Raw genomic sequence first — 24,247 nt, 5'->3', positions numbered from 1 at the left:
GAGCAGAAGGTGCCTTTTGGGCTGACAAGGATGTTTTCCATATGTTTGAAATCCTCTGTGCTTTAGTAAAAAAATGGAAATACTGGGATTTCCATTGTCTGGGTACGTTTTCCTTTCCCTTTCTTCCACTTCCACTTGGCACAGCAAGGGGTTCACGTCTCCTTAAACCATGGGAGAAGGCAGACGGATGGGAAGGAAGAGGGGAAACCGAAATCCCGTAAGAATTTGGGAAGAGGAGCCCTTTTCCACGGGGATCATGGCTGGCAACCGCTGCTATCGGCGCTGATCCCGGCTGTGCTGTGCCACGAGGTGCCCCTGTGCCAGACGGGGAGCGGTGGCACATTTTTGAGGTCAGAAAGCCGAGTTCTCAGCAATTAGAGCGGCATGCCAAGATAAACCCTGGCTTCCTGGCAGATCCATTCCCATCAGCCATCGTCCCAGCGAGACGGACCCCGGCGAGGGGCTCTGCTGGCGGGAACAGCCCGGCAAATTCTCTCTGCATGGGTGAAATTCCCTCCGCTACCGAGGTTATTATCTCCCAACAGGAACCAACAATATCCTTTCATTTAGGCACTAATTCGAACAATGTGCGCCGGCCGGGGGAGGAAGGGCGCTCGCTGCTCCGGAGCCTTTGAAAAATCCAGGCAGGAGCCAAACCAGAGGGAAAACAAAACCCTGGGATGATGCAAATGGCTGGGGAAGGCAGGGCCGGGACCAGAGCCGGTGCTGGTGCCACGGGCTCCAACCACGATGCTGGAAATACGGTGCTGGCAGTGCAGGGCACGGCACAGGGGCACGCAGGGCACCAGGCACCTTTCTCCCAGCTCCTGTGCAGGGAATGTCACCCCTCAGGCTGTGCTGGAGCCAGGAATGCCATCCATGGGGATTCTGCCCCTCTGGCAAAGTCACCTTTTTCACTTAACCGGTGTGTGCAGCCCCGCAATTCCAATTCCTGTTGGGCAGGAGGGTGCAGTAAAAGACTTTGAAACTTCTCATATCACAAAGCTCACATGAGGCACCAGGAAAAACAGAACGGTGAAAACATCCCAATTTCTGTTTTTCAGGAGCAAACTGCACAAAGAGAGCAGGGAAAGGGGGACCCCACCAACTGGAGCTCACCCGCCACCGCTCCAGCGCCCAGGGGCTGGTGGCCAAGTCCCATGGGCTGTGCCCACCTTACTCCCTGTGGTTTGTGATGGGACCAGGCTGGTTTGGAATTGCTCCTCATCGGGGATCTCTGCTGGCATGTGTCTGGCAGAAGCATCCCCTCATCCCCACTCCCCATTTATTCCATCCTGACCTCACCCCCGTCTCCATCCCGATCCAGGGATGCAGCCTCCCATTCCCCCTGGCTGTTTCAGTGCTAATCCCTGCTGGGTACACCTCACGGGGGTTTCCAGGGGAATATGGGGGGAATTCTCCCATATTTACTCTGCAAGTGCTGCTGTTCTGAATATTTGCTCCCGTGTGGGGAGAGCAGGCGCGTTCCCGACAGGGATATCAGCTGGAACATCATCTAATTGATTACATGGAAATCGCTGCTGGTGGAAAGGGAAGCCCTTGCCTTGCTCTCGGTGAATTCATTTTGCTTTTGCCATTCTTGGCTGTGCTCAATTAATCTTGTTAGAGTGATAAAATTTTAGCTCACACTTCACTCACGGGGTACCAGGGAGGCTCCTGGAGCCAGGAGGTTGGTTAATCACAGAACAGAATCATGGAATATCCTGAGCTGGAAAGGATCCACAAGGATCACTGAGTCCAGCTCCTGACCCTGCCCAGACACCCCAACAACCCCACGGTGTGCCTGAGAGCATGGTCCAAACACTCCTGGAGCTCTGGCAGCCTTGGGGTCGTGCCCATTCCCTGGAGAGCCTGGTCAGTCAGTGCCTGATCACCCTCTGGGGGAAGAACCTTTTCCTGATATCCAGCCTAATTCTTCCAGCGATGATGGGATGAGCTCAACAAGTCGCTTTCATGGCCACGAGTCCTCTGGCACCAGCACACCCAGGACAGGGCTCACCCAGGAGCCACCATCCCACCAGGTCCATCCCACCAGATCCATCCCACCAGGTCCATCCCACAGGATTCATCCCACCAGGTCCATCCCACCGGATTCACCCCACCAGGTCCATCCCACCAGATCCATCCCACCAGGTCCATCCCACCAGGTCCATCCCACCGGATTCATCCCACCAGGTCCATCCCACCGGATTCATCCCACCAGGTCCATCCCACCAGGTCCATCCCACCAGATCCATCCCACCAGATCCATCCCACCAGGTCCATCCCACCGGATTCATCCCACCGGATTCATCCCACCAGGTCCATCCCAGCCCTCCTGGGAGCTGTCCCTGCCGGAGGCACCGTGGCCACCGGGATACAGGATGCTGCTCCAGGAGCTCCAGGAGCTTCAGGAGCTTCAGGAGCTTCAGGAGCTTGGGCTGTGCCCGGCTCCGTGCCGAGACAAAGAGCGGCGGCTCCCGCGGCCCCCGGCAGCTGGCGTGGGGGGACGTAATCCCACAAAAGTCCTGCTCCGGGGGGCTCAGCGGGAGAGGTGAGGGACAAACCGCCGAGCCTATTGACTGCCTAAACAGTTCTTTGGTGATTACAATGTAAATATAGCTTTTCATGGAGTAAAGGCCTTTTATGGGATCCACACACACTTAACCACTTAACCCCGGCGACAAAAAGAGCAGTGAATGAGCTGTTCAGAGGCTGCTCGTGCAGAAAAGCGGGGTCTGAATAGGATTTGGGGATCTCTGTGTATCAATTGCTATGCTCTGGGGGCCCTCAATGGGGCTTCAGCGTTCGAGCATGTGCCAAAGGGCTCCGTGGGTACGGATGGGGTGTCAAAAAAAACCAAAAAAAAAAAGAAAAAAACAAATAAAAAACCAGGAGAAGAAAAAAAGCAGCTGCTACTCTTTAATAAAACAATGATTTATTCATAGCAACTTGGGGAACGGGCAGGGGACAGGAGGACGTGCCAAATTGATGCTCATCCTGCTCCACGCTGCAGGGAGGCTGAGGGGATGAGCCTGCCTGGAGAGCAGGATGGGATGGAAATCTCGGAGCAGCTCCTGGGGATCCCGGGCAGCCCACAAGGAGCTGTGGCACAGCCAGGTCCCGCTGCAGCCCCAGGCAGTGAGCAGCGTGTCCCTGCGGCTCCGCTTCCTCACCCCAGGCACTTTTGGGGAGAATACAAGCTGAGGGTTGGGGTCACCTCTCTGCTCTTCCTTTGCAGGGGCTGACACGAGGCTCAGCCCGAGATCCCCCATGCCCAGGACTGAGCATTTTGGGGCAGGAGCAGGGAACAGCACCCAGGGCAGAACAGCTCCTTGGCAGCTGTGGCAGGAAAGTGGCGTCTGAGGGACACTGGTGGGTCCCGTCCCCACCTTGCCGGGTCACAAATGGGATCATACCAAGATCCCGACAGGCTGATGAGGCACAGACCGAGGCTGGCCACGGCCCTATTTTTAGGCCTGTGCAGATGGAGGGATGAAAGCGGAGGGGGAGGCAGGGCAGGAATGGGAATGAAAGACAAACAAACGCCAAGCAGATGTTGGGAGCAGGGCTCTTCCCCTTGCAGGATGTGCGTGTGGCTCCCGGCAACACCGGCCCAGCCGGCCCCGACCCCAGAGCTGCGGGACCACGGGGGGCCGGGGCAGAGTGGGGAGCAGTGTCCCCTCCTGGCTGTCCCCCATCGCTGGGGATCACGCTGGCCCCCAGGGCAGTGGGACACCGTCGGCCCCGTGCCACTCAATAGCGGCCCTGCCAAAATTTGTGTGAGGATCTTGCTGTAAGGTCCCGCACTTTGAATTAAAAACACCCCGTGGCCACCGTGGCACAGCTCTCGGGATGGAGCTGTGGCTTTAGGGAGTGGATCCGATGCCTGGCTCACCTGCCAGCCCACCAGCACCAGCCTCACCAGACTGGGGTCATCACTGGCCCCACGATGGGATTTGGTTTGGCATCTCCAGTTTCCATCCGAGCTGGAGACTCCAGCAGCGTCGCTCACAGCCACTGGGACAGACCCCAGCCCCAAGGCTCGAGCTGTTGGGTGCTGGCTGAGGGGTACAAACCCAGCTCCTCCCGCCCTGCCTGTACCCCTGCAGATGTTCAGCGCTCTTTGCCAACCACACCGATGCCATCCAATCCTCCCTTCCTTTTCTTTTCCTTTTCCTAGGGGAGGGATGGAGCAACCCCCATGGGCCAGGCTGTGGGGGCTGGCTGCACTCACACCTCGGGAGATGTTATCATACTTCGGGGCTCCCACACCCTCAGCAAATCTGCAGGTGGAGCAGGGGACACCCAAACCAGCCCAGGGCTGCCTGTGAGCTCATCCCGGACGCCTCGCTTGGAGATTTGCACCGCCAGCTTCGCCCTCGCGTCCTGCAAAATGGGGACCACACGGAGAGTTTAATTGCTTGTTGATTTAATTATCTTCTTACAGCAGTGGCATTGCCTTTGGTTGGAGGGTCTGTGCTGGCACTGGTGGAGCTGGGATGTGCATCCTGCTGGGAATGCCTGCTGCGGTCACCACAGAGTGGGACGGGACGGGACGGGACGGGACGGGGTGGGATGGGATGGGAAGGGATGGGATGGGATGGGATGGGATGGGATGGGACAGGATGGGATGGGATGGATGGGATGGGATGGGATGGGATGGGATGGGATGGGATGGGATGGGATGGGATGGGATGGGATGGGATGGGATGGGATGGGATGGGATGGGGTGGGATGGGATGGGGTGGGATGGGACAGGACGGGGTGGGGTGGGATGGGATGGGATGGGATGGGATGGGATGGGATGGGATGGGATGGGATGGGATGGGATGGGATGGGATGGGATGGGATGGGGTGGGATGGGATGGTTTGGGATGGGAGATGTCTTGGAATCTCTCTGTGGGTCCTTGACTGGGAGGTTGCTGAGAGAGGCTCACTGAGGCACCCCGAGGCACCCCAACGCTGCCAGCCAGGGGCTCGGGGTGTCTCGATGAGCCACAGCAGTGTCCCTTTCCAGCACAGTGCCAGCCTAGAGCTGGGACTGGGAAAAAGCCACCCCAAGTGGCAGCTCCCGAACTTCACATTCCCAGGCCCCTCTGCCCCATCCAGGCTCCCTGAGGAGCAGGTGGAAGGAAGGAAAAGCCACTTTTTCTCTAATCTGGTGGCTGTTTGGGAAAGGCTGAGGGTTTCCTCCAGGCTTCATGTAAAGCAGCAATGTGGAAATGCCACCTTTGGACCCTGAGCTGCCATAAAGGTGGCATTAGAGCCTTGGTGGTGAATTATTCTTCCTGCACAGAAACGAGTGTCTGTGAAGCAGCAGCTGGAAATTGGGCAGTGCAGGAGGATGCTGCACTGTGTCCCCCTCCAGCTGGAACCTCAGGGCTGAACCCCAGCAGCCACAGCCAGCCATGCCAGGATGGAGAGGGACCTCTGGGCTCTGTGCAGCACCCCCGTGGCAAAGGTGAGGGCTGGGATGCCACAGGTGGCTTTTAGGGTGGGAGGACACACGTGAAGGGGCCCCTTGGACACTGATCCCCCGTGGCCACGTGCACAAACGCCATCAAATATTGAAAATCAATGGGCCACTGCAAGGGAAGCGGCACGGAGCGCGTTGCATGAAAACAGCCCTGAGGAGCAGAGAGAAATGTTAGCTAAAAATAAAATTAATCTCTCGAAAAGCTGTAAGATTTGCTGATCCCCCCCCTCCCCACACACACCCTGCAATCTTTTATGTCGTTTTCTTTAATTACAGCTGGTTTAGATCTCTGCTGCCTGGAGAAGCAGAGCTGGAGTCAGCCCTAAATTGGGCTTCTGGATGATACAAGAGAAAATAAGAACCCCCAAGGACTGAACGTCTGTCTGCACGGAGCAGGCGCAGCGCTGGAATTAATGTTAATGACTGATAGTTAATACAGGACGAAACTTTTGCTTTACAGGTCAAAAAAACCCGCTAAACCCTGCAGGTCTCACAGAGCTTCTCTGGACCCTGCGCTGGCAGGAGCACCCCGGGGTGCTGCCCTGGGGCACAGCGAAGGTCAGTGACAGGGGCTGCTCCAGCAGCTCTTGGGAACACGGCAGCAACCCGGGTGTCCAACCCATTAGTGACAGAGGGCTCCTGCTTTTATTGCATTTCTTTTTTTAGTTCTGTATTTCTTGCATTATCTGTTCCCTTTCAGCCATCCCTGCTGCTCTCCTGTTTTTCCTTTTCCAACAAGAAAACCAAAAGGAGGGAGAAAAACCAGGCACCAAAAAACTGTCACCTGCTCTGCTCCTAAACCCAACTAAAACATTTATTCAGGCCCAAAATCCCACCCAGCCCATCCCTGGGGAAGGGATGCACCAGTCAGTGAGCAGAGTGAAAGCCAGGGAAGGTAAATAATTGTGACATGGCTGCTCTGGAAGACAACCCCGTGGGTGCCTGGGGGTCTTTTTGTCCTTTAACCCTCATAATGGGTCTGGGACAACTGATGAGAGGCCCGGGACAGATGAGGTGCAGAGCTGACGTGGTGAGTGCTCACCAAACCTGCTCCATGCTGCCTTTCATGTGTCCACTCCAACATAATTTTTCACACGTTGGAAATACAGATGATTTTAGCCTGGGTCCATCTGGTTTCCCAAATAACCTGTCTATTTGATAAATAACATAAATTAAATTAGACAAGACAAACAAATAGTTTGGTTGGGTTTTTTTTTCCCTCTCTCCCCCCTTTTTGGGTCTCTTGGCAAAAAAGGGAAAGAAAACATAATTCAGTGAGCGCCTCGAGCCCCGAGGAGCCGCGCGGCGGCGGGAGCTGGGATTATAAACGTGTCTGCAATGTCAACCTTCACCACACACCTAGGGCCGCTCCTCCCGCCGCTTTTAAGTCCTTTTTTAAAAAATTCTCCATTATCGTTTGGGTTCCCAAAGGCTCGTTCTCTCTGCAAGCTCAGCAGATAACGTCGTGTGTTTGCGGCGCTGCTCTTATCAAAGCTCCCGTGGCGCAGTCAAGGATCAGGAACTGGGAGCCCGTGGGTTTCATTCCTCCTGTCCCCTGCGTGGGAAAGGGAAACTGAGGCACAGACAGGTGGTGTTATTAGAGCTGCCCCGCTCAGATGAAAATCTCAGGCTGCAGCCGCTTCTGCACCAAAGTCGAACCCAAACATCACTGATCACCACCCCCAGCTGTAACTGCTCCGAGTTATCCCAAGGCAGATGGGGGAGAAAAAAGGGAGGGAAGTGGAAGAAGTGGAATCAGCTCTTCCTTCAGCCCAGGACACCCTGCAGACAGCATTTCACAGAATCACAGAGGCTGGAAAAGACCTCCAGGATCATGGAGTCCAACCTTTGAGCAGCCTCTGCCCAGGCTGAGTTCAGCAGTGCAGGATGCTCATCCCCACCCCTCTCCACCCTGAGCCATTCCCTCCCTCCATCCCAGCCCGCTCTGGGCACTTCCAGCTGCAGTGGGGAGGATTTTTCTCCCCGTTAGCACGGCGGCCTCGTGTCCGTGCCAGGAGGGGGGAGCTGAATCAATACCTGAAAATGAGAAGGCAAAGCTGAGTTAATGTGCCAGACAGGAGCAGGGGGGCGGCCCTGGAAAAGCTGGAGCCAGGAGATGGGATGGGAGCAGGGCAGGAGCACAGGTGAGGGTCAGGCCCAAGCCCCCAGCTCTGGGGATGGTCTGGCACGATGAGAGCAGCAGCATCTTCCACGCATGGCTCCACTCTCCCATTGATACTCCAGCTCCTACAGAACCTGTCCCTGGCCTCCTCTGGTATGGAATATGCTCCCAGGCAAGGAGTTTTTAGGGTGCAACGCAGAGCTTGCAGCAGCAGCTCACAAACCCTGAAGCAGTGCAAAGTTGTCGAGGAGGAAATCCAGTCAGAAACCTTCCCCTTCCACGTATTTCAATCTATAAGGCTTGTCAGGCTCAAAAGTATTTTTCTACCCTTGGCTCTGGAACAAGGGAAATGTATTTTAAAGGGAAAACTCTACAGGGAAAGCAAAATAAAAGGCATAATTATGGCTAGTGGCATGTGCTGAGGAGAAGCCAGGAAACCACCAGGACTCAGCCAACCCTCTAAAGGTGCTCCTCAAGCTACCACTTTCTAATGCAAAAATGTAGCAATTATAGGTCTCTATAAATTTAATCCCTCGCAATGCCAGAGCATGGAAAACGGCAAGAATTTCCCCTGGAGTCAAGACACAGTTTAAGCTTTAATGATTTTGCCTTGCCCCTGTGGCAGAGCAAGCACATTCTCTTGCTGCGCTCTAGTGGCAGAGCAGGAGCAAAATTCAGGGAAAATGCTCAAGTTTGGGGCTTGAATGTTTTTACCCAACAAATCCGTGGTGAATTCGTACAAACTTTCCTATCAGTGAAACACTGATAAAGAATGAAGTGGGGCGTTCAGAAATCTTTTAGTTACATGGGCCTTCAAGAAGAGTCTGATAACGGAGGAGGAAAGGTAATTCCTCTTCCTTAACCTCCCATCCCAAATCCAGGTACACTTATCATTAGAATTGCTGCGGGGAACTGAAACACACACTTCTTAAGGATAAAGAAAGTTTTGTCTGGGAACTAAAAAATCTGAAACTGTTGAAGCAGGAAAAAACCCATATTCTTCAGGCCAAGAATTTTATGCAAACCCAAGTGGAAGACTTGAGGAGTTGAAAATCCACGCTCCAATAAACACAAGGGGTTGTTTTTGTTGTACTCCAATATTATTGCAGCTGTTCCTAGTGAAGGGCTGAGTTGTGGCTACAAAAAAAAAAATAAAGCAGCAACAAAAAATAGACAGAAATAAAAAAAACCCAAGACACGCATACAACTGAGCGAAACCCTGTAAATGAATTCTAACTGCCTCCAAAATTAAAACCACGTTTTATTGTAAAGTTGCACTTCGATTAGTACCATAAGTCTTCATAACATACTGTACAATAAAATATTTTACACACAGCACACCGGGCGTGTGCTCAGGACGTTACAAAATTTACAGCTCCGACACTTCTCGGACCGCGTCGGCACCTCAAGTATGTGACAATCCAGAGATGTTTAGCTTTGGAGCAGGACCCTGTGGCACCTTTATCTGCTCTGCACCGTGTTCAGCTTGTGATCAGAGTCCTCAGGAATGCTGGACACCCTGGCTCAAGTTTCTCTCACACTGTTTAGAGCAGCTGTGAATGACGGCTCCTTACGCATTCCCTCATTCTGGAGCAGCCCTTTCCTTACTGGCTGCTCAGCAAAGGATGGTTTCTCTTGGATGAGTGCAGCTTCCATGAAAACAGAAGGGATGGTTAAAGACAGCCTGAAGTTGGGCAAATCAAAGCAGCCCCAGCAACTTCCCCCACCAATGCAAATAAAGCCCCCAAAACTCCTTTTCCTCTCCCGCACCTTACTCTCATTCTTCCCTCTCCTCACACACATCCATCTGGCAAGTTTAAGGACATCAAGAGCAATAAAAACTTGGAAAGAACCCTTCTCATATTGCCTCAGAAGAGACTAGGACCTTTTCCACAAAGTAAACATTGCAAGGATAAATTAGAGCTTCTTAAAAAGGCAAAACTTAATAAATGCTCAACATTAAAGAAAACAAGACACTGGAGGGAGCCACAGCTAAAATTTTGTGCTGCAAATGTAAACAAGTGTCCTGCCATGGCCAACACTGCTTCATTCTCTCCCAGAGCTGTAGAAATTCTTCTTTTATTGTGCTTTCAGCTACCACAAATGGCATTTCCAGCTGGAACTGATACCTCTGCAGCACCTGTGAGGACAGCCCACAGCAGTGGAAGTTTCCTTAATGCTTGGGAAATACCAAGTGAACATTTCATTCCAAACCAGGAAATGGATTTTGTGCTCCCATTTGCCACAGAGGACCGAGGAAAAAAAAAAAAAAAAAACAAAAGCACAAAACCACTGCCTGGAAATCACTGGAACTTGTCAATGAGGTGGCACCCTGGTGATTTCTGGCAGATTGGCAAAATAAACTGGAGCTGGCAAAGAGGAGACACAACCTTTGGGTCCAAACGGGAATATTCAGCTCTCCAAGTACTGGAAAATGCTCCTGCTTTGACTGGTTTCCTCTGAGCTTTCTACTCTGGGCCGCTTTGCTGCTGATGTTATTGCTGCAGAAGGGCTTCTCTTCTTCACCTGAGGGCAGGCAAATATATTAGAATACACAAGAATACACAACATGTCCAAAACAAAGTCTCAATTCAATGAGAGAAATACTTGGCGTGAGAGCACAAAGGGAATTTTTAAGACAGCAGTGCTCTTAACTGCTTGGCAGATTTCAGTGCCTGTATATTCAAATAATCCCCACAACTGGCAGCTCCTGCTGCCCAGATCTTTACCTGAGGTTTTGATTTCTCCTTTGCCTCTTCACTCTTCTCTGGTGAAAGTGTATGAAAGACAAAATTCCTTGAATTTCGAGGGGCATTTGGGTTAAGATCTGACATAGCTGCCAGCTTCTGAAGGACAGCTTTAGGTCTGTTCAAGAGTGACCCATTTTTTATCTGAAAGGCAAAGAAAAGCTGCATCAAACCACGCTCAGGAAGCAAGGCAGGTTTGCTTAGTGAGTTACTCTCCTCTCCACTCATTACAACAACTAAAACCAGAAGTGCTCAGAATTCAGGGGCAGCTGACTTGGCTGGGTTCAGAAATGCCATTTCTGAGGATTGGCACCCACCTGGATGTCACCAGCAGGTTTGAAGGCTTCAAAGGGGTTCCTGGGTAACAGAGCTGTGTCTTGTGCCACCACTGCTGGGCTGGCTGCCAGAGACATGGGGGAAAGATCAGTTTTTGAACTCTTTCTCTCCTTTTCTTGTCACTTCAATAAAAATCTAGCTCACCTTTCTTCTGCAGGGACTTGGCAGTCACTTTTTTTGCCAGCTTCATGAATTCGCTGTGTCCACCAATTTCTTCCTCCTCCTCCTGCTCTTTATTTTTTTCCTTCTGTAGCAGAGAGAAGACAATTCAAATATTTCAAAAATATGAAAAAAATTTCACATTGCAAATAGACATTTCCTTCAGTATTTTAAGTAATTATTTTCTTTATGTAAATTAATTTTATTTACTTTCTGCTGTAAGAGGTTATTGCAATTTCTCAGATACTTCATCATCCTTGTTCTATTAATGAACAGCATCACATTCAGCTGAGAAATCTGACCTAATACTGAAGTTTAATTTGAGGAATAAAGTTTCACACCCAGCAATGATGCAGAGTCTGAGCAAGCCTTTCTAGCAGCTCACCAGTACCTGCTCACGAAGCCACTGCTCTCGCTCAAATCGCTCCTTCCTCCACTTCACTTCTGTCTCATCAAACTCTTCATTCTCCTCCTCGTTGTCCGAATCTCTCTGAAACAAGTCCATCTGCGAAGCAAAATCTAGGCAACAAAACAAGACAGTCAGCTATTAAATTTGAAAACGGAGGCTAGTAAAAAAACAACAAAAAAAACCCAAACCAAAACCAATCAAACAAACAAGGCAAAAAAAAAAAAAAAAAAAAAACAACCATCCAAACAAAAAATCCAGAATCACCCCCTCCAGTTTATTCCCGAAATACTTTCCTGAGGACCACTAAGAGCTACTTCACGCACACACAAGCTCTGTTTTCAATCCCTCTCCCCCTCTATTAACTCTGGATCACGGGTCACCTATGTTTTTCCATCTGAACCTCCTGGTCCTGCCCGGGCCGTCGCTGTGCAGGTCCCCATCCAGCAGGTACCGCTCCTGGTAGAGGCGGAGCTGGCGCTTGTCATCGTCCAGCATCGCCTTCCTGCCAGCACAGCAGACAGGGACAGGTTAGCTCAGGTTCTGCCCCAGAGCCAGGGCCAAACGCCCCCCAAAAATCTGCTGAGAGTGGCACTGACATGTGGAGTTTCTGTATCTGGTCTCCTAATTCCGCTTCGTCCGGCAGCTCCTCGTCGATAATCTCCTCTTCGTATTCGTTCAGGTCTTCGCCGTCATACTCATCCTCGCTTCCCACGTCGCTCCCCGACAGCTCTGCCTCCTCTTCCATGAAATCTTGCAGTTTTCTATGAAAAAAACCCAAAAAAGTTGAAAGGGTTCAGTTTGGGAGCATAACGGCCATCACAGAAATCTTCTGAAAGCAGGATTTACCTTTTGACATGAAATGAATGCATTTCCTAAGGATGTATCGTAATTTCTCAGGTAATTTTTGGAGAGACTAAGCCTCGAGTTCTTGCACATTTCCACAAATGGCCTAACATCGTGTACCACCCCAAATCATTGTCATCCATCAGATTCCAAAGATGATCTAATAACTATCAACTCTGTGTTTTACTTGTTAGGACAAATAAGATCTTAAGACACGAGGAATGACAACAATATTCTTGCATCCCTTTTTTTTGGTCAAAAAAAAGTGTTGCACTGCTTTTATTGCAGCTTTTTGATTTCCATCTATAATGAAAATTATTATGGAAACCACCTATAACAAGTAACACAGTTAAATTCATGCAACATGGTAGCACCAAAGTAAAAAACCAGACCATATAAACATCTACTGGAGAGGGAATAATTCCAGACTAAATTCCTAGTGCTATTAGTGCTATTCTATTCTCTCTGGTAATTAAGATTTTAAAAAAATAATTACAGTTTTTTCTTCAAGCCTGGTCTATGCCTCAGCAGTTCTTCTTCTTCATCACTCATTTCTGCTTCTTCAGCAGCACTATCTTCACCTTTTTCATCCTGTCAAAGAGAAAGTTTTCAGAAGTAAGGATTTTCTGAGAGCGGATTGCTTTGTAACAACAGATTTGTCTGCTCTTCAATTAACAAGACACTAAAACATCAGGCATATTTCAGAGGATTTGCATTTTTCACTGTATCATTCTATTAAAGAGATCTTTTAAATGATCCAAAGTTTGCTCTGAAAAATGTTTCAGTAGCCTGTTATGGAAGTTGTGGTACTTTGCATTGATGGGTATATTAAAAACCTAGGAAGATAAATGGAATTATCCATTTTATCCAGCAGCTGCCTGGCTCCATCAGTTCATACCTCTTCACTTGCCAAGGCCTCATCATCTGTTAAAAGCTGAAAACCACCGAGTTCTTCCTGCTCCTCCTCTTCTTCCTCTTCCTCTTCCCTAGGGAAAACATAAATGGGAGAAAGGCATTTTCATTTTACCTTCAGTAAATCAAAGCAAAATTTCAACACGCACCTCAGCTGCTATCAGGCAATTTCCTGTGAGTGCTCAGAGTTACAATCTGCCAGCAGCATTTAGCTATAAATGCCCCAAATCCCCATTAGAGTTGGCTTCAGGTCTTCACTGGCAGAAACCATGGGACAAGCACTAATTTCCAATTTTTTCCCCCCTCTCAAGCTCCTCTTGGATCTCATTAACATTCCCACTCATTAAGCCTCACTATCCTTTTGTCAGGCAGCCACACACTTTTCAATTTAGTCAATAAAAACCTCCAGGTATCCAACTTTACATTTGGTTGCAGCAGCCCAGAACAGACTCCAAAAGTCCCACTTTTAACCATCTTTTCTCAGTTTAACCAAAGTTCTTCACTGTTTCACTATCAGTGAAAGACAAAGAATTCCCCTTCACAGTAGCTGTGGGAAACAGTTTATGCTGCCAATTAGAGAGTAATTGCTGAGCAATTTTAGATATTCCTTCACCTCCAAAACAAAGCACATTTTCACTGACAGCAAATTGATGTTAAACAAGAAAACACTTCTAAGAGTGAAACAAGACAGCTGCCAGAATTAACTTCAGTGAATTTTAGGAGAGCAATGCTCACCTGTCTGTGGGAAAGGAGCCTGAACAGAGCTCCAGAGCCTCTGCCATTGGATCTTCTATGTCACTGTCTTTTTCTGCCTTGGAAAACACTGAAGAAGCCCATGTTGGAGAGCCTGCTACAGAAAGCAAGAAGATGGCAACTTATTCCTGCTCTTAAAGTGTCAGAGAACACCCTAGAAATTAAACTGCACATGCTCCAAAACAAAAACAAAATTCCACACGTGGCAGCAGTGCCCAGACCTGAAGTTACCTCAGCTAAAAATTTCTAAATCAAGTGAGCAGCAGAGCTGAAAAGAGAATTGAGGACGTACTCTGAGACACGAATTTTCCTGAGCAAAGATTGAGCAGTTCCTCCATGTTCTGCTTTTTGGTGCTGCTGGTGTTTGGCACGTGCTGAGCTTGGCTGCTGAACTGGCCAGAACACAGGTCCAGTAACTCATCCATGTTGGCATCCATGGCATTCTCATCCATGCTAGCCAGAGGCAGCTGGTGCTTTGAGGACTGGTATTTATTCCTGTGTTGTCCAACGTTCAAGAACCTGAAAGAAGGGCTGTGGTTAGAAAACTCTTGCTGGTGTGCACATCCTGTTTCTGTTAACAGGCACAGAGCATCATCCTTTTACAGCCGTCACTCACCCATCTGCATCGAGCAGCTGGCTTTGAGTGTCATCTTCCAGGGAAAATTGAAACCTTGACTCCCCAGGCCCTGGAAATAAACTCTTGGGCTCAGGAGAGGCATTATACAGGTCCTGGGAATCTTCTATGGGAAGAGAAGGCTCAGAGGTCTTTCCTGAGCTCTAGTCAAGGGAATACAAAAATACACAAGTCATTTAGCAAGCCTGAATTTAAATGCAAGGGGCACTGCAACAGACTTTTAAGAGAAGCTGTGGCTGCCCCATCCCCGGGACAGTGGCAGGGATGGGATGAGATGAGCTTTGAGGCTCCTTCCAACCCAAACCATGCAGGAGTCAAACGATGTCCATGCTGCTCCAACACACCACAGGAGTTCACTGACATCAGATCTCTCAGTTGTGTAGCCCACGTAAGCGTTTTTAAAAACCATATTTATGGTGCACATATTTTAAATATAAAAGCCAGATGATAGCATCTTTTCTTTGATGCTTTGGAATACAAGTTTTATAGTGTCATTTTTATCCATTCCAACGTGGGCACAAACCCGAGGGGCAGTTTGCTCTCACTGACACCAAAGCATTTGTCTGGTTTGATTCTTTTGACAGATCTGACCATCAGGGTGAAATACATTTATTTACTTTCCACTGGTCAGTGTAAGACGTGAACAGGACTGAGAATCTCACCTTGGAAGTGGAGCTGATAAAACTGGTTTTGAGGAAACCTGGGGAGGGTGACCTGAACCCCCCTGCTGCAGGTAAGAAGCTCCCTCCCCTCGAGGCCTGTTTGTTACAGGGCTGGTAGGATGGGATCATGGAGCAAATGAACTCAAAGCTGCTGTTGTGGCTGTTCTCCTTCACCATTGTTGGGAGAGAAAATGAATCATCATCCTCTGGAAACAAAAAAAAAAATAGTGCTGAACTTTTTTTTTAATGTGTGTAATCCAGTAAAAGCTCAATATAATATTTTTCAACACCGACACCTTGCTAAAAATTTATTTTGCGGTCATGTTGGATTTCCTTCTTCTTATAGGAACCTTATTACACTTTTTTACTTTTCTTATTGATTTCTGACATTCCATGCTGCTTCCAGTATTATTTTGAAAAATATTTTTAAAAATATTACTATATACAAGTGATGAAATAACAGAAATACTGAATACCATCTTTAACAGGAACTTTTATATGTGCTAAGTAAAAAACAAAAGCAAACAAATAAAACACTCCAATTATCTAGGGCAATAATTTTACCTTACCTAACTTAGTAGGTCCTTTGTCTACAGTCTCTTCCATTTCCAGTTTTTCATCAGGAAGAGAATAGCTGCAATTCATAAAAGGTAATTGCTAATAAATTCAGGACAAATTGCAAAAAAACCGAAGGAAACACAAAAATACTTATAAAAGGCACTTTAAATAAAATAATCTACACATGCTGATCAAATTTAAAAATTCTCAGTTGCCATTTTTTGGATTATTTACCCCATTTTTGAGGAGCTGTCCTTAAAAAGCATCAATGTGGACTCTGTTGAAGGATGTTTTAGAACAGAATCACCATGTTCAGATTTCTCCACCTTTTCTCCATCAATTGATTCTTTGTCAGTTTCTTTATCAACATCTTCCGTGTGTTTCTCTTCTGTATCTTCATTCTCTTCCTCTGCTTCATCAAGCTGAAATTCTGAATTCTAAAAAAACATCCCCAAACACAGCACAGATACAATGATTATTGTCATGGCAAACCCTACCCCAGGTGAGGCACGTGAGCTGTTTGGCCCAGCCAGCAATGAGCCAAGGATTTATTTAAAAAGAGGAAGGGACATTGAAATCTTTTAAACATTTCTATTCGGTTTGAACGGTGTTTGGACAAATAAAGAAAATACTCATGAAGCCAAGGTTAGACAATCCAAACCCTGAATATGCCAACTACAGCGATTTTTTAGTTTCTGGTTAGAATTCTTGGCAATTTCCCTGATTAGTAGTGTACAAAAGTCCCATTCCATTGAGGAGAGGAAGCAGAATGGAGAAGCTGATGAGGTGATGGAAAAATGTTTCATACAGACCTCGTGATCACCTCCTTCTTCTTCTTCTTCTTCCTCTTCCTCCTCAGACTCATCTGTCATCTCTTCCTCCTCCTCTTCCTCCTCTTCCTCCAGCATTTCCTCGTTGTCCAGCTTAAACAGCGCTTGCCGCTTCTGGCGCTCCTCGCTCCTGCGGAGCTTCATGGCCTCCTGGAGCTTGGCCTTCAGGGCCTGGAGCTTTTCACCTGCACAGGAAAAGATTCAGGGAAGGGTTTGGGTTGGAAGAGACCTTTAAGATTACCCAGTTCCACCACTGCCATGGGCAGGGGCACCCTCCTTAGACCAGGCTGCTCCAAGCCCTGTCCAACCTGGGCTTGGACTCTTCCAGGGATGGGGCAGCCAAAGCTCCTCATGGAAACATGAGAAATCTAAGGAACCAGTCAGAAAGATCTGACTGAGGCTGTCCTACACAGGCCACTGCTATTGAAGTGCTCTACCAAGATTTTTTTATTAAAACAGGGAGGGAATCTACACAGTAATCTTACAAATGAAGATCCCTTCCCCTGAATTTTGTAAGGCAGCACTGGGAAACAGAGCACGAGAGAGGAAAATACAAACAAAAGCGTTTTCCAATTCAATCCTCGTCTCTTCTTCTCCCACACCAACCTGGCTTTGTGTGGACTGCTTCCTCCAGGCTCTCTGCAGCCAAAACTGCTGGCACCACGTCTGCTCTCAGCTCCTCTTTCCCATCAGATGTCGTTTCCTTACGGATAATGTTCATATTTATGGCCCGTTCCGCTTTGGATTTCGATGTCTGGAGACTGTGCTTCAAGAACCGTGCTTTCAGCGCTTCTAGTTCTTTAAATACATATTAATTAAATCAATGTGATAGCATGTAAAAGCATTGATTGTTACAAATTGTAGTAAGAGTAGGTCTTGAGCTTCTTCTGCCCCCAAAGTTTAGTTCAAAGCTAAGTTTAAAAGCCAAATCTTGAATACCAAAATATTTTCAAAACCACTCTACTCAACTAATAATAAACCACCACAGAATATTTTTGCTGTAGCTTATATTTAATTGATATCAGCTAGTATTAAATTATCTTACATTGACTACCATTTGTCCACTAGACATCAATTCACTTCCAGCCCAGCCTCCCAGGCAATTCTAAATTTCTGTTAACAATTTCTTCTTAAAGAATCCACACCAGTAAGTGAATGTGCCTGACTGTTCTATCACCTAAATATTTCTGAATTTTCCAGCCCAGCTCAGATCAACAGTGCTTAGGGCTACAACACAAGTGATACCTTTATTTGATTCAGCTTCATCGAGGTTTATGAAGGATTTGTTGTCAGAGCAGATTCTTGGCTGGATGGACAGGTCTATTCCCAGTTCACGAAGTTTATCCAGCTTGGATTTCCTCCCTTTTTCAGGCTGTGCCACCAGTCCAGGCCCCACTTGCTGACTGCTTGTTTCACCTTGTACATCTGGTGCTGTTTCCCCTCTTTCCATGAGGGCGTCTCCAGATGCTGGAGGAATTTCACTCTCCTTTTGCCCACCACAGTCAGCGCTCAGGCAGTTGGAGAGCTGCTGTTCCTCTGTGTTATCACCAGTTACAGTCCCTGTAACTGCATGAGAATCCTCCCTGTCCTGCCTGGGCTGCTCAGCACAATCGTCTGGCAAGTCCTTCCCTTCAGCAGCGAGAGGCTCAGTCACAGAAGCATCAACATCTCTGCCCAGGTTCACTTCTGGTTCAGCAGCTGCTGATTGATCACCTTCCACTGGCCCATCTTTGCAATCCTTGCTCAAGTTCCCAATGGCTGCAGATCCTTCATTTAGGGGCAGCTGGTATTTAGAGGACCTAACAAAGGCAGAAACACATCACCCATGGTTAGTGTGAAAATGGGGTTAGGCTGAAGACAAACTGAGTGGAAGAAACCATTTCCTAATTATTGTCATTAATGTGTACAAAGAGGTGAAGGACAGAAATCTGGAAAACTTAATCATGAGAACCTAAGGAAGTGTAAAAGCTTTGTACTGGTTACAGTCTCACAGTATGAAATTCCTGAGGGATTTTGTGACTAATGTAGCTTCAGTATTTTACTACACATTACTCAGAGAAGAAACAGACCAAGGAAAATATTGGAGTTCAGCCTAAATCCCATTAAAGTAACTCTGCACCAGCAAGTTCCTTCATGAGTTACTCCTGGCCCTGACCACATCAATAGTATGACTCTGTCAGGAGAGCAGCATTGCTTGGTGCTAGCAATGACATTCTCCTCATTTCCTGCTTTTATGGATTTAAAGGAGCCTAAGAAAGTCTAGTTATCCTCAAAGGAAAAGCTAGAGATGCTTAAAGTTTATGAAAAAATTGCATGAGGAAGGTTTAAGCCCTTACTTCAGCAGGGCCATGGCATTTCCTTGACATGCTGGTCGAGGTCTGCTCTTGAAGAAGTCGTGAACACTTTTAGCTTCAGGCACATGATATGGGAGTGACACAGATGATTCTGCCAGAGAAAGATGGTGAGAGAAGATTTAAAACATCATCTGAGCCCTTTATTTGATAACAAGTATCTTTATTTTCATTAGTTACAAAAATACCTTTAACAGGTCCTTCAATACAAATGATCTTGCACCCTTCAACCCTCAATAAGTCAGGTTATGTCAAAGAAGGCTCTAACCTTCTGGGTAAATATTTTGATTTCTCCTCTGAATTTCTGAACAGTTTATACCCCTTTACACATAAAGAATTTAAGTTTTACCTCTAATAAGTCGTTGAGTCTCGCTGTGTAGTTGTTTAATGGCTTCTTTACTTAACCTTGCTGCTTTCCGCTCCTTAAGGGGAGAAAAGAAAGGCTTCTGAAGCCAGGAAACAAAACATGGTGCTCTGTCTACTTCTTAAATAGATTGTTTTTCCCCTTTCAAACAGAAAGGAGTCAGAATAAATCATCCAGTTAAAAAAGCCCACCAAAAACAACAAAACCACACTGTGCATACAAAACCATTTTAGTCACGACAAACAACAGTACAGAGCTTTAAAAAGATGAAGACTTCACCTTTCTTTTTGGCTCCTTTAATACAGGCTCCTCATTCTCCTCATCAAATACATGTTTGTAGCCTTCACTGTCAGGAAAACGTTCTTTGTTCTGTGGAGCATAAGAAGAAATTAAATGATTTCTATTCAATACACTGGTGCTATCAAGGGCAAACACATCACAAATAACTGTACAGAACTAGCACAGGTCAGAAAATCCAGCAAATGTACTCATAAATCAGCACAAACCCTACACCAGGGCAGATTCCAAAGCTCCTACTCCAGCACCATCTTTTTAACTTGCCAGGACAACATCCCTTCATCTTTAAAAACAAAAAACCCCAGAAGGCTCTCCTCTCTTCTGCCACAGCACTACAGCTCCACCATGGTCAAAGAGAGTTTTAGAACCTGCTCAGATACAAATTCCTACAAAATCCAGTAATCATGGAATGACTTGGGTTGCAAAAGACCTTAAAGATCATCCCATTCCAGCCCCTGCCATGGACAGGGACACTTCCACTGTCCCAGGCTGCTCCAAGTCCCAATGTCCAACCTGGCCTTGGACACTTCCAGGGATGGGGCAGCCACAGCTTCTCTGGGCACCCTGTGCCAGGGCCTCCCCACCCTCACAGGGAACAATTTCTTCTTAATATCTAATCTAAACCTATTCTCTATCAGTTTGAAAGAGAGTACATTTACAATAATTTTGCACCACAGTCAATTGGTACCTTGTATTGTTTTATTTTGTTTTTCATGGCTGCTCGTATGGATTCTAGAGACTCTTCATCCTCAAGGGGTTGATCATTCTCCTCTTCCAAGCCATTATCAAAGAGGTCCTTGTCATCCAGAAGACATCCACTGTCATTGAAGGGAAGCCTCTCACCACCATCCACCTGCTTCCAGAAGAATAAAACATTCATGTGATTCCCTTCAGAAGGTCCCTTTGGTTCTTTGACATTAACTTGAAATGGCACTAAGTCATCAAGCATTAGGTGTTGTACTTCCTTAAACTGCAAATTTAATGTAATTTAACTGAAATGAATCTGCAGACTTTGCAGGTTAGGCTTGCATGATGTTCCATGGATCCCTGTGGATCTCAAACCTGCTGCAGGAATGAGGACACAACACTGAAGCTTTGGAAATAACCACAAGCAATAATAAACTGAACTTAGCTGAGAAATTATCTGAGGTTTTCTGCCAAAATACCCACCTCTGCCACAGGTTTCTTTTCTTTTCTCAGCTGTTTAATGGACTCCATAATTTTCTCCTTCTGCTTCCTTCTTCTGGATTTTGCTACAGGTTCTTTTGCTGGCTCCTCCTCAACGTCATGTTTATGTTTATGTTTCCTGTACTTTTTCACAGATTTTAGAGGTCTCTCCTCTTCTAGCAAGCCAGACCTCCTGCCTGTTTCAAGGTTTTCAATCTGCAACCGGTCACCAGTGTCACTGTCATCACTGTCCAGCAGAGCTGGGCGGATACGATGGGATTTCTTGTTCTTTTCAGCAGCAACGTTCTCCTTTTCCTCCCCATTTTCCTTGTCTCCACCCAAAGCATCCTCCTGCACAGATGAGCCTCCATCCTCCCCCTCTTCGCTCTCGCTGTCCTGAAGCACCTTCTTGTTTTTTGCTCTCTTACGCACAAAAATTTCTTCTTCTGAATCTGGCGAAACACGTGAAAATAAAAAAGGGAGGCGCCACCAGTTAATTAACAAACAACCAGATTTACATCGGTTAAATTTGACATATGTCACCATCTACAGCAAATGAGCTTGAACTCGACTTTTCAAAATCCACTTCTCCCCAGAGAACAGCATTTAATTAACCCAAATTGATGTGAAATGTTTTTAACCTTAAAAAAAAAAAAGGGAAAGATGAAACCCCTTCACTGTAGTGTCCTGCCTTGAAATAGTAATAAAAACTACACTACATAGATTAAACAAAACAGGAAAAAAAGTGAATAAGTAATTAAGACACATCCCATTCAGTCTTTTTCTTTCTGTGGTTCAAAAAACACTCTTCCGAGGTTTAAAGATGCCTGTCCACATTCCAAGCAACAACAAGAGTTCGGATTCCTGCAGCAGTGACAACCTCCTAAAAAGTATTTATGAAACAAAAAAATGTAGTGTTGGGAGAAAACAATTCATGGAAGTGTTACAGACCTCTGTCCTCAAAGGATGCTGTGCTCTTGCCAAGGGGACCTGGGGAGGCTGTCTCACAGCTGCCCTGGCCACTGTCAGAGTCGCTGTCCAGGGGTTTCTGCAAGTCTGGGTTCAAATCCGGCAGGGGAAGCTACGAAGTAAAATAGGATTTTTCTAAATGGGGTAAATATTTTTAATGGAATCCTGACTGCTGGCATCTAAGTTCATTCCAAAACCTTGGCTAAGCCCTCACACACAATGAAGTCCGCCTCATATTCATGCATTCGCCTTATAGTCTAACTATCAATGTTGATATTTGCATATTTATTAATATTTGTTATTATTATTGATATTTACCATATTTATCAATACAAATGACTATCCTCCTATAGGGTAGTTTGCGAGTTTGCACATCAAAAGCACAACTGACATTGCTTGACGTGACTGTATTCAGAACGAACGACCATAACTCGTTGTTTTATTATTTTTTTTTAATTATTGTTTTTATTCAGACCCGTCACCGCGGGTCCAGCAGCCCTCCCGGCATGCACCGCATCCGCGGAGGCCGGCTGAGCGCGGCCTTCCCAGCGTGCCCCGCGGCCGGCAGGGCGGACAAGGGGAATGCTGGGAGCTGTAGTCTGCCAGGAGGGGCGAGCCAGGTGACGGCGCGGGACAGCCCGCGATCAAGGGCGGCGGGCACGGGTGGCTGGTGGCTACTGGCATCGCCACCGGCACTGCGACCGGAAAAGGCACCGTAGCAGAAGGGTTATTGGAACCGCCATCTCCCTCGCTGTCCCTCCCGGGCCTTCCACCCCGCCGCAGCCCGAGGAACGGCAAGGCCGCAGGCAGCCGCGAGCTGTCTCCGCCGTCAGCAGCCTGCCGGTCATGCCGAACGGAGGGGAGCGGCAGGACTCACCTCAATGGGACCCTCCGTTGTTACCGATACCGCCGCCATGGCCCACCCGCGCTCCCGCCGCCCGGGGACCGCTTCGAGCCTTCGCGCGCTGACCTGGCCCCGCCCCGCCCCGACATTACCCAATGGCTGCCCAGAACAGAGCCGTGAGCCCCGCCCCGGCCCGCTTGTTGGGCGGGGTTCCGAGGAGCCCCGCCCCTCCGCATGGACCAATCGCGGCTCCCGTTCTCAGGCCGCCCGCGCTCACGATTGCGCCGCCTGGCGGACGGGGTGCTCCTCGCGCCCGGGCTGAGGCGGGACCGTGAGGGGACACGAGGGAATATGAGGGGACACGAGGGAATATGAGGGGACACGAGGGAATATGAGGGGACATGAGGGAATATGAGGGGACATGAGGGGACACGAAGGGTCGAGAGGGGATGAGGGGGAATGTGAGGGACCGAGACGGGACGAGAGGGGACGCGAGGAGATGCTGGGGGCTGAGGAGGACGTGGGGGACTGAGAGGAGTCGTGAGGGCACGAGAGCCGTCGTGAAGCACCAAGAGGGTTCATGAGGGAGCGAGAGAGGACGTGAGGAGAAGTGAGGGGCTGGGAGGGGATTTACAGCTCTGTCAGTTATCGACATTGTGGGGACGGAGCTCTGCTCCCAAAATATTTCACGTTGTTTCATGGGTTAAACAGAGCCTATGTTTCATTTTGATCTTTGGGATACGCTACATGTCGTGTCTCCGGGTGACCGTGCGGGTGAGAGCACACGAGTCGAGCTCATGGTTATTAGATACACGCAGCTATTACTGTCAGCAGTGTCCTATTTACAGAATAAAATACACGCATTTTCCATTGGCTGCTGTACAGACATACTCTGAGCCAACCCCACTCGTGTTAGATGAATGAAGGCTCGAACCTTTTGGGTAAATTCTTTCAATTTCTTTCAATTTCTCCCTTGAATTTCTGAAAATTTCCTCTACCTACAGAGGTTTTAAGTTCTACCTCTCATAAGTCATCAAGTCTCATTATGTAGTTGTTTAATGACTCCTTTACTCAACCTTGCTGCTTAATGCTCCTTAAGGGAAGAAAAGAAAGGCTTCTGAAGCCAGAAAAATTTACTGAAAACACAGAAGTCAAATGAAGAACTACTCAACAGATGAAAATGTCTTCATACTTCAGAGATTTCATAGAATATTCTAAGTTGGAAGGGACCCACAAGGATCATCGAGTCCAACTGGAAGGTGAATATACAGGGATATTCTAGTACAGAGTCAATCCAAGTATGAAAATATTCTGCTTTATCCATTTTTGCTACGTTTATTTTCTGTAGTTCTTTTGCAAGTAGCTGGAGGGAGAGCCCTGAGCTGGGGTGAGTGTTTTGGTGTTTTGGGGGTGTTTGATACCAGCTATGATTTTGTCAGGGACAAGAGGCAGATGGACTGATCTACCTTGACAGTTCACATGGAGCCAACAAGCCTGAGAACAGAGGAAGTGAGAAAAGCAAACGTCCATGAAACCCAACACAAACACCACAGTTCTGCTTTCTTCTAGCTGCTGCAGGAACTGCAGTAATTAATTTAATAATCAGGGTTTAGTAACAGGGGGACAGATGCTGGCTCTGCACAAACACACCTCCTCAGGGCTGTGCTTTCATTGCTGCACCAGGGTGAGAGTCAGAGTCAGCTGACGAGAAAAAGGTGGCAAAAGGATTTGCCTTATTAGGTAATTTCTGATGCTGGGTTGTTACTCATACCTGGAACAGAGGCAGCCATGGAACAGGTAAAATGTTTACC

The 24,247-nt window shown here is 47.7% G+C and overlaps 1 protein-coding gene across 4 annotated transcripts; it reads right to left on the bottom strand.

Moving 5' to 3' along the window:
* Positions 1–8,844: 8,844 nt before the first annotated feature.
* CLSPN (claspin) lies at positions 8,845–22,567 on the bottom strand. 4 transcript variants are annotated; one of them, XM_058423558.1, is made up of 26 exons: positions 22,470–22,567; positions 21,575–21,704; positions 20,627–21,075; positions 20,145–20,312; positions 19,439–19,528; positions 19,145–19,217; positions 18,781–18,889; positions 17,690–18,243; positions 17,051–17,242; positions 16,427–16,629; positions 15,849–16,051; positions 15,626–15,690; positions 15,057–15,262; positions 14,377–14,537; positions 14,053–14,279; positions 13,743–13,857; positions 12,994–13,081; positions 12,592–12,686; positions 11,849–12,013; positions 11,633–11,754; positions 11,235–11,362; positions 10,829–10,931; positions 10,666–10,748; positions 10,331–10,492; positions 9,992–10,127; positions 8,845–9,250 (listed from the first exon to the last, which is right to left on the bottom strand). In XM_058423558.1, exons 1-25 carry the CDS (start codon positions 22,506–22,508, stop codon positions 10,014–10,016), a joined length of 4,044 nt encoding a protein of 1,347 aa, XP_058279541.1. In that variant the 5' UTR covers positions 22,509–22,567; the 3' UTR covers positions 8,845–9,250; positions 9,992–10,013. The 4 variants fall into 4 exon arrangements, with proteins under 4 accessions (XP_058279541.1, XP_039942061.1, XP_039942063.1 ...); XM_040086127.2 differs by having other exon boundaries at positions 8,845–10,127; XM_040086129.1 differs by having other exon boundaries at positions 8,845–10,127; positions 12,994–13,075.
* Between the last annotated feature and the right edge of the window lie 1,680 nt (positions 22,568–24,247).

This window comes from Hirundo rustica, chromosome 25, assembly GCF_015227805.2.
Source record: "Hirundo rustica isolate bHirRus1 chromosome 25, bHirRus1.pri.v3, whole genome shotgun sequence".
Classification (NCBI taxonomy): Eukaryota; Metazoa; Chordata; class Aves; order Passeriformes; family Hirundinidae; genus Hirundo; species Hirundo rustica.
The sequence above is the reverse complement of the archived record's forward strand: the minus strand, read 5'-3'. Positions and strand labels throughout refer to the sequence as shown.

What these genes read in the sequence shown, in the direction of transcription:
- CLSPN (XM_040086127.2), bottom strand. Translation starts at nt 22,508, where the DNA reads ATGGCGGCGGTATCGGTAACAACGGAGGGTCCCATTGAG. An exon ending in GTTCAGATGGAAAAACATAG is followed by an intron (nt 11,363 to 11,632) that starts GTGACCCGTGAT and finishes TTTGTTGCCTAG; the next exon opens with ATTTTGCTTCGCAGATGGAC. An exon ending in CAAGTCCCTGCAGAAGAAAG is followed by an intron (nt 10,749 to 10,828) that starts GTGAGCTAGATT and finishes TGTCTCTGGCAG; the next exon opens with CCAGCCCAGCAGTGGTGGCA.